The sequence below is a fragment of the Watersipora subatra genome, chromosome 5, assembly GCF_963576615.1.
Source record: "Watersipora subatra chromosome 5, tzWatSuba1.1, whole genome shotgun sequence".
In the NCBI taxonomy this organism is placed as follows: domain Eukaryota; kingdom Metazoa; phylum Bryozoa; class Gymnolaemata; order Cheilostomatida; family Watersiporidae; genus Watersipora; species Watersipora subatra.
The window spans coordinates 55,846,541-55,857,072 of record NC_088712.1 but is presented as its reverse complement, the minus strand read 5'-3'; the positions used below and the strand labels follow the sequence as shown (position 1 = coordinate 55,857,072).

Sequence of the window (10,532 nt, the reverse complement as noted above, 5' to 3'; positions counted from 1 at the left end):
TGCACGCTGTAAACTGAATTTTTTTGAACTGCTGCAGTCAGGCTATTTATACCTCCTTACAATTATTCTAGAAACTTCCAGAAAATCCATTCAGGAAAAATTTAGTAATAGAACAATGCTTCTAAATTTATGATCATGACTCATCAGTGTATTGCGCAATAGCTATTGTCCCGCTATAACATTGTTTATGATACTATATACAGCACTCAGAATCTGTGACAACTCCCCATTCAAGAGGAAATTTATAGTCAAATTTCCAGCATTAAGATTCTGAGTCTATTCTGCTCATGTAGTCCGCTCCGACGTTGTCTTTCCCTTTGATCGATTTCACCGTCATGCAATAATCCTGTAGATATAGCGCCCATCTCATCACTCTGCTGTTCTCATACTTTGCTTGATTGATGTAGGTTAGTGGTTGGTGATCCGTTTGTAGTATGAACTTCACGCCGTAGAGATATGGTAGATATTTCTTTACAGCCCATACAATTGCCAGGCACTCTTTCTGTATTGTTGAGTAATTCCTTTTACGGTACAGTAGTTTTCTGCTAGCATAGCTGACAGGAAATAGCTTTCCATCATGTTCTTGTAGTAGTACAGCTCCGAGTCCAGTGTCCGACGCGTCAGTCCTTAGGGCGAACTGCTTCGTTATGTCGGGTAGTTTCAGAACTGGTTTCTCGGTTATGGTCGCTCTTAATTTCCGGTATGCCTTCTCTTGCGCATCTGTCCAGATAACTTTATTAGGTTGTCCTTTTTTAGTCAAGTCCGATAGAGGACTTGCTATTGCCGCGTAATTTGAGATGAACTCTCGGTAGTAGCCCGTCAATCCTAGAAACGACCGTACTTGAGTCTTGGTCAGAGGCCTTGGAGCTTCAGTGTTTTTCTCCACATTGTCTTCCATCGGTTTCAGTTCTCCCCGATCGACCTTGTGACCTAGGAACTCTATAGATGTTCCACCGAGGTAGCATTTCGTCGGTTTGATTGTGAGCTGTGCCTTAGCCAAACGAGTGAAGAGTTCTCTCAGTGTGTCCATGTGATCCTCCCATTTGGCAGTGTGTACGATGATGTCATCGATGTAGTTGTCTACTCCTGGTAAATCCTTTAATAGCTTCTTCATGCCACGTACAAATGTTGCTCCAGAGTTGACCATCCCAAACGTCATCCTAATGAACTCGTATTGTCCATCTGGAGTGACAAATGCAGTCTTCGGTATGTCATTCTCCTCTACGGGAATTTGCCAGTAGCCCTTAGTTAGATCTACCTTCGAGAAGTAGTGATCACCGCTCATCTTTTGAAAGAGATCACTTGCTGTTGTCATTGGCTCTGGATCGAACACTGTTATTTTGTTCAAGTTCCGGTAGTCAGCACATAGTCGATTGGATCCATCAGGCTTTTTCACGAGTACGACTGGTGATGCATATGGAGAGTTTGATTCTCTGATGATCCCTGTGTTCAGCATATCTTTTATATCTTCTCTAAGTGATTCTCTCACTGCATAAGGTAATGTGTAGGGTTTGGATTTGATGGGCTTGTTACTGGTTAGAGTAATCGGATGTTTGATGAGATTGCAGTTTCCCGGTCTGTCTGTGAATATATCTGTGTAGTCATTGACGATGTCCGTGATCTGCTTTCTCTGCTCATCAGATATATTTTCTCCCATTTTCAGATCTTTCACAGTTCCGACTGACTTTCCCGAATACAACTCCGCCAGTGTGCCTTCCTCTTCTTCTACTTCTCCGATACCAGCTACCTCAGTTATTTCCTTTTCACTATCTCTCACGTAGTATTTCTTCAGCAGGTTAGCGTGGTAGGTTCGGCTTTTACCTTTGACCTGAACTCGGTATGCGTTTATCCCGACCTTCTCTTCTACGTTGTATGGTCCCTGCCAGTGCATTAGTAACTTGTTGTGGTTAGTAGGAAGCAAGATGAGAACTTTGTCACCTTCTTGAAATTCCCTTTTCTTTGCCTTCTTGTCAAAGTAATGCTTGTACCTCTGCTTATTTCCTTCTAGCGCTTTCTGGGCCAACTCCATCGTATCTTCCAGCTTAGCACGCAGATCAAACACGTGTTGGTAGCTACTCTTGATCTCTCCATCGGCATCATCCTGTGTCCATAGCTGTCATAGAATATCCATCGGCCCTCGTACTGTCCTTCCGTACAACAGCTCGAATGGTGAGAATCCAGTAGATTCTTGTGGGACCTCTCTGTAGGCAAATAGTACCAGGTTTATGTATCTGTGCCACTGCCTTGGCTCCTGATGGCATAACTTTTTCAGCATTGACTTCAGTGTGCCATTGAATCGCTCCACCAGTCCATTAGCCATAGCATGGTAGGGAGTTGTCGGCATCTGCTTCATGCCGAGTAGTCTGGCGAACTCCTCCATGTACTCAGATATGAATTGGGTCCCTCGATCACTGATTACTTCTTTAGGTATTCCAACCCGACTGTAAATGTCGATTAGAGCTTCAGCCACTGCCTCTGAGCTTATCTCTTTCAGTGAAACAGCCTCGGGGTATCGAGTAGCGTAGTCCACCAGATTTAGTATATATCTATGCCCTTTTTCACTCGGAGGGTTAATCGGTCTAATCAAGTCGACAGTGCAGTGCTTGAATGGAGTCTCAATTAGTGGAGTCCGCTGTAGGGGAACCTTCTGTACTGAACCTTTCTTTACAGTGCGTTGACAGATGTCGCAGGATCGACAGAATCTCGTAACCTCATCATGTAGACCCGGCCAGAAAAAGTTGGTTAGGATTCGATCAGTAGTTTTACAGATTCCCAGATGTCCACTCAATAAAGAATTGTGGGCGTGTCTCATCACAGCGACATGTAGAGTTTTCGGTACAACTACTTGTTTTATCGGCTGTCCGCTGTTATACCCTGGGTGATAACATTCACGATAAAGGATGTCCTTCTTCACCATGAACCTGGTTTGTTGTTTGCCTTTCGTTATTGCTTCTGTAGCGTCATACAGCCTCTTTAGAGAATCATCTTCTCTCTGTGACTTGATGAGGCCTTCTCTGTTTACTTCGATATTTTCATTGCTGACAACTGATAATGGTTTTTCTCCTCGTTTATTTTCTATAGCTTGTGCGCGCGTAACCACAGAACACTCCCGATCCTGTTCTGGTAGTGGATAACATGGGGATCGAGCGCCTGAAATATTTCCAAGCATTAGATCGTGAATGGGTGTCTCCATAACCATCGCCGTTACATCTCCCTGATAGAATGGTGTATCGATGCTGATTTTGGCAAATGGCAGTTTTCTAGCAGTGTTATCCGCCATTCGTAGATATCCTTCCTCTCCTGTGTACTGATCAGCTTTTACCAGTGATTTCTTGACCACTAATGTGGTGCATCCAGTATCTCTAATTATCTCCACCTGCTTACCATTTACATAACCTCCAACCAAGTTTACTCCATTCTCCATTTTACCAACTTTACCTTTACAACGTGCTACTTGTACGTAACGCTTCCCACTTAGCTTAATTTCATCCGTATTCTGTCCTTCTGGATTTGTCTCCCCTTCAGCCACACCCACCTTGTGCGTAGGTGTCTTGAGTCTTTGACATTCGGCTAAGTTATGGTTATTCATCTTGCAGTGTGCGCAGTACTTTTGAGGCTTCTTATTACACCGATTTGCAATATGCCCCTTTTTGTTATAACTGTGGCCGGTGATGGTTGTCTCATTTGGAGTTGTCTTCCTTATGAATGACATCTTGTGACCATGAGCTGTCAGGTATCGGTCAGCAGCTTCAGCCAACTCGTCACAGCTGTCAAATTTCATCTCCTTTAGATGTACAGCGAGATCCGTAGGACATGCCGCTATGAATTGTTCTCGCAAGTTGAGTTCTTTCAGGTCTTTGCAGTTCGATAGCTCCACCCACTTGTCAATGTAGGTACTGAGTCAAACTAGAAATTGTTGTGGTGTTTCGCCGTGTTCGGCTTTACTCTCTCTGAATCGCTTTCTGTAGCCTTCCTCTGTGAGATTGTAGCGTTTTAACAGAGCTTCCTTCACCTGATCGTAGTCCTTCCTATTCTCTGCCGCCATTCTAGTGTAAGTCTCTGTAGCCTTACCTTTGAGATATTGGCTCAAATGGAATGACCATTCAGCTTTATCCCACTGATAGTTTTCAGCTATCTATTCAAATCGCTGCAGGTAACTATTCATGTCATCTGTATTCTCATCAAACACTGGTAGTTTCGGTTTAGGTTTATTGCTAACCCACTCTAGTCCTGTACTCTCATTTTTGGAGTCATCCATCCTAATAGTCTCCACTTCCAGTTTTTTCATCTCGAGCGCTAACCTCTTTTCTTCTATCTTTTTTTGCATCTCCAACTCTCTTGCTTGTTTCTGGCTGTCTATCTCCATTTGCTTCATTTGCATTTGGAGTTGTCTGTCCTCAGCTTCGGATTCTTTTTTGGCTTCTCGTTCCATCCGTCTCTCCTCGCGTGCAATCTCCGCTGCGAACTTTGGTTCGTTCTCTTCAATGAATTTGGCGAGCTCAGCATCCTTTAATCCAAGTTTCTCGCCCATATCCATTGCCCTCCGCATACTGCTCATACTAGTCTCTGCCATTACTGACTGTCTTTTGGTACTCTTTATGTCTTGCGTGAGTTAGACTGATATAATCCTGATCAACGGTAGATATTCCCGGAGCAGCCCCCAAGTTGTCACAAAGTGGTGATGCAATGTGACAGGTTCGAGATATCTGGTGTTGTGATTGTATCCTGATGTCTGCACAAGGCTAAGAGTTAAGACGTCCGGGTGTAATATTGCGGCTAACTATGTATAAGTAATAATATGCAGAAGATTGCTGTGAGAGTATGATATAATCCTTTATTGCTGACTTGTAGACATGCACGCTGTAAACTGAATTTTTTTGAACTGCTACAGTCAGGCTATTTATACCTCTTTACAATTGTTCTAGAAACTTCCAGAAAATCCATTCAGGAAAAATCTATTAATAGAACAATGCTTCTAAGTTTATGATCATGACTCATCAGCGTATTGCGCAATAGCTATTGTCCTGCTATAACATTGTTTATGATACTATATACAGCACTCAGAATCTGTGATACTAACAATGCAAGTTTAACGTATGGATATAAATCCATGTCAGTAAACATTAAATGTTGCAAGTCAATATATCTCATTCGATAGTTTTTTGGCTCAAACGACTTAACACATAGATTCGGTATATTTAGTTCTGATGGAATGTTGATAACACTGCTTTGAAATAAACTTGTTCGTTTGGTCATAGCAATAGAGTTGAATGTTAAATATGTTAGATGTTGAATAATATTATGTTACACTTCTCTATTATCCTAGTAAATAAACTAATAAGGAAATCGTTCGACCACATTGACTGTCTCGTCTAATGAATAGTTTAATGCCGTGTCACGTGTATTTATGGCCAGCCATTGACATTAAAATAATGCGCCTCACGGAAGGAGCAACCCCTGTCCCAAATGGTTTAGAAGCCTGTGATGTGCCCCTCTTCCGGACGTCATACCCTAGCAAACTGAAGAAGTGTTTAGAGTGGTAAAACGACTGCCTGTTTACCTTTTTGGTTCAGAGTTGAATGACTTTATACTTGACAATAATATTTTTTTTCTGTCTGTTTTTAGTTTTCATCAAACTGGGTATTACCCAAAGCTTGTTGGCAATCCAATACTTTTTTATTACAGTGAAGGGAAGCTACATATACTGATTTATTGAGTCATAAGTGTTTCTCAATAGGCATTGTGATGTTGCTTTAGCGGCTACAGGTCAATGTCTTCAAAAAGCTTTTTGAAATTTAGCTGAACATAGTGTAGTAATGGTAGTCTGGGTATATTTTGGCTAATATTATAAAACCTTTAATAGCGTGCCACATTTATTTGAATGCCGCCTTTAATAGAAAGTCACTCAAGGAGATGGGTTAGAAATACAGCGCCACCCTTTAATGAAACGCCACATCTATTCTATCATCACTTTGACATTCTTTGATCTGTACAAACCCGTCATAGGGAAAAGTCAGTAGAACTGTGTCAAATAATGGTACTGATAACAATCTTCTGTTGTTTCTGTAACTTTTGCCATGGTTTCACTGATCAGGTATCTGAGAAGATCAATAGTCAAATCATCAAAACATCACTCTGATTTGAGGTAACAAGATTTGAATCTGATTCCTTGTTTTTAGACTACTCAGTAATGTGGTTCCCAATCTTAGCTGTAGACTTGATGGCTTTGAAAGAAAAATGCAAAGCAAATAGAAAATAGCAATGGCAAAAATGCTGAGGCTGAAGCATTTATGTCGCTCCTTCAAAGAAGACTTTGAAATATAGGTGACATTAGCATCCCTGTTTTAGGTTATTTATATCATGTATCAATTGACATTACATCTATTGATTATCTATGTTCATTGGTCATAGCCTAGATCCATTCACATTACATCTGTTGACGTATCCATAATCATGGCTCGTAGCCTACATTTATTCATGTTACATCTATTGATGTATCTATGTTCATTGCTTATAGCAGACATATATTGATGTATCTAAACATGTTTATCTCACTGTGAACAACCATCATCTGTAGTACAAAGTGTTCATGAAAGACTGGTTTGTTGATTGAAGAACTAGGTGTAAAATGTTTTGCATTGTTATGAACGTTTCAGATCAATATTAGTAGAGCTGTTTTGACTGGTATTAAACCAGCAGTATTGTACTTTCCAAACTACATTTGTTGTATATTTAAGGTATTTATTTGTAATTTCAGGTAGGATGAATTTTTTTTGGTCGGGGCCGCTGAGGAAAATTGAACAAACACTCAGATGCATGCATAAAATTATTTAATGATAACCCGGATAATGTCAAAGAGTCACCAATGAAAGCGTACAATGTGACAGCACAAAGCGCTGCCACCTACGGTGAAAAATCTATTGAGGCCAGTCATTCATCTAATCAGGAGTTTCATTGTTATTGAGCTTAGTGTTTCATCCAAGCAATTGTTTGACAGTTATTGACATTAGTCTTACACCCAATAATGTGTTCACCTGTTTTTGACGTCAATCCCTCATCCAATCAAATCTTCAACTATTATTGATGCCATTCCTCCATCTAATCAAATTTTCAATTGTTATCGATGTCAGTCTCTGATCCAATCAGATGTTTAACAATGGTTGATGTCATTTTCTTAACCAATGAAATAATATTGACAACTGTACCATTTTTCATGACAAATTTAGTCTGTTTTTTCTGTTAAGCTTATTAATTGACTTGAATAAACAAGTAAAACAGCCCACCCACCTGACTATTAAGTTGGATGATAGAGTAAAGCAGCTTATCCACCCGGTTTCTAACTTGAATAAATAAGTAAAATAGCCGATCTGTTTGGTTACCAAGTTAAACGAAAAAGCAAAACATCTAACCCACCTGGTTTCTAACTTGAATGAACAAGTAAAACAACCCAACCATCTGGTTACTATGTTGAATGAACAAGTAAAACAACCCACCCACCTGGTTACTAAGTTTAATAGGTTGTGCCAGGGAAGGATTATCACATCAAGACTTGCTCATATATTACTTAAAAACCTGTTTACTTCTATGGTGATAATCTTGCTAGCATTTATATTAAAGACTCTGATGACATAGGGTATCAGACTATATGAGATACACTTCATAGCAGGAACACCAAAAGCCCAATTCTTAATGCAATACAGTCACACAACTATTTTGATTACCATGCAATGTATAACTGCAATGTAGAATGCATATAGATTAGATAATCAGGAGTGTAACATAACTTAATTGTTTTGTTATTTTTTACCTTGTTTTTAGTTATATCTTGCTTTTTTGTTTCAACTCACAAAACTCTGATGTTTTATATTATGGATTTTCCACATTAAATTAATTAGTAAACGGAATGAATTTTTTAAAAAATCTGTAATTTTAACCAAGTCTTACCTTTCATGTTCTAAATTTTTGTCAAGGTGAGGTTGTGTAATGTTTGACTGTATTTACATATGGTACCCTTGTAATCACATTTCTCTCCCATTTTAGTAAAACAGTGTTTTTTCATTGTTACAGAATCTGTAGCTCAACTGCATTCATGCGCTACCATATTTGCACTACCATGTTTGCGCTCTAACGGTTTTGCGCTAGCATCCTTGGATGTATTGTTTTGTTTTTACTACAGGTTCCCAACATTATAGTGAGACGAATAAATATCAACCAGCCTTTACATGTACTTTAACACTATTGTTGACATTGCTTGAAATTAACCTTTATTAGCTATTTACAGCTGTTCTATATCAACCAGTCAGCATGGGGTGGTATTGCCTAATTCAATCTCAAAAGACCTAAAGCCTAACATTATCTGTTTATTTCAAATCTATGGACCCATGGAGGTTTTGTGCAATTAAAAAACATTCGGTTTTGTAAAACTCGCACAAGGGAATATCGATACTTTCAGGTTGTCTTAGCTTTTGTTGCCTTCCAATAAGATGAAGATACATGCTAAATTTATGCTTTTGGTCAGTTGTATAATACAGTTAGTGTTACTATTGACAAAATGAATAACTCAGATGAAATATTTAGACAAATCTTGGTGGGGTGCTCTCAGAAAAATCTATGTTTTGTTCGGTCCCAGACTTCATTTGAGACTCATCTCCATGTAGGTTTGGCATCAACCATTGATTGTGTTAAAGTTATTCAAAGTAAAATTTGAGAAATTACATCAAAGGTTTTATCTTGCAGTGGGTCATCAAACAGTACAATAATGTATATTCACACTTTGTTTTTGTCAAAAAACTGAGTCATAGCCAATGAGCAAAGATGAAAGAATTTTTTTCAAGAACATGTTTCAGAGTTTAGTCGTTATTTAGTATTTCAATATGAAGCCTATTTACTTCTCGAAAATAAATTTTTCTATATATTGAGTGTCACAATTACTTATTGATTTGCTGCAAATCTTTTTTAAACATCATTAAACCTTACCTTTGGTGAATCATAATCTCTTTGAAACTTAGAAAAGCCACTCAATCTCAGCGCATAGATCAAATAGATCAAGTGAACCTCTGTTGTTACATGACTGAGAGAATACAGAAGGGGACTGCTTGCACTTTAACATTAAGATATGGATTTTGTACCTCAGATTAATGCTGCACATTTGAAATTTCTTAGAGCCAATTTCTCTTAGTTGTTATAAGTTTGCAGCCATCTCTGTTTTAGTTATCTTTGATTTTAGTAAGACCCTGTATTTAGTATACTGCAAAATCTACATTCTAAAAAGACGATATGGAGAGTACAAGGTGTATGATAGATGGTTTAACACCCGACCAACAGTTTGATATGTTGACAATAAAGAAGGCACGCAATAAAGCTGTTGTTCAAAAATCTGTTTATAAAGGAATTGTTGATATAATTATTCTTCTGCTGAGCAGTTTTTTACCTGAACAGATATTCAGTGCACTAAAATTGGAGGACAGATATGTAGACATGCCTTTAAATGATTCAGCTAGATATGATCATGATAAAGGTCTGTCTAAACTCCTGGCTAGTGTAACTCTACAACAACAACAGGAGTTGCTTCAAATCACAAACAAGGAGCCAATTCAAAATATCAGACAATTACCTGAAGTTTCTCATGTATAATTTGTGTAGAATACTTTACTGACATGCTTACAATTGTTGTAAGCAGCACGAGTTAAACTTTATTGTGACAGTTTTATGTTAACTCTGATTTTGCTTAAAAATGCTAATAACTCCTTCTGAATACTTGGATTGATTATAATGCTTATGCTGGAAGATGATTTCTAGTTTATGTCAATGATTGTAGAAGCTACAGTATCATTTTTAGGTGTAAGATACCTCTATTTAATACAACTCCTAATTTGAGTTTTACAGGCAGCCATAAAAAAACAGTTTTTTTATTCAAGTGATAGTTTGGAACAATTAGCATGACTTCTTGTAAAGTATGATTGGTGTATAATTGGTTTAGAAAAGAGCTACCAATAACGCTTTCTACTAATAAGAGATCAACTCTACTTCATGACACCAAGTTCTGACATAAAAGTAGATATTGATAGCGGATGCTGTTACATGTCGCTCAAGTAACGGATATATGTTGTTCATTAAATATTCTCTTTCACCACCTAGATTTGTGCTTCAATAAAATATCTACAACTCTACATTGTGATAAATCAATGTAGACTAATCATTGAGTTACACTAATTATTATATTATTATTAAATTCGCTACAGTGATAACGGCTGGTAGACCTTACACTATACGGTGAAAGACCGCAGGCAAGAGAAGCACCAAAAAAATTTATTGAAGACAAGGTAGAAAAGGTTTGGCTACTATGATTGTTAAAGGAAGTTTAAAAATCTTAAGCTCTTTGAAAGGGAATTACCAGGCATCTCAATAAGAGCCGGACCCATGAGAACTCCTTAATAGCAATAGTTTATCTATACGAATAAAATTAGTGCTTGTTAGCTTGTTGCTTTATCATCCCAATCTCCTATTATAGCCGTATTGTTAGAGGAATAAAG

The 10,532-nt window shown here is 38.2% G+C and overlaps 1 protein-coding gene across 1 annotated transcript; it reads right to left on the bottom strand.

The window, feature by feature from the left end:
* Positions 1-262: 262 nt before the first annotated feature.
* Positions 263-4,573, bottom strand: LOC137397488 (uncharacterized). The gene is given in 3 exon segments (XM_068083780.1): positions 263-3,855; positions 3,946-4,135; positions 4,220-4,573. Coding segments are annotated over 3 exon segments (4,137 nt in total).
* Positions 4,574-10,532: the final 5,959 nt, after the last annotated feature.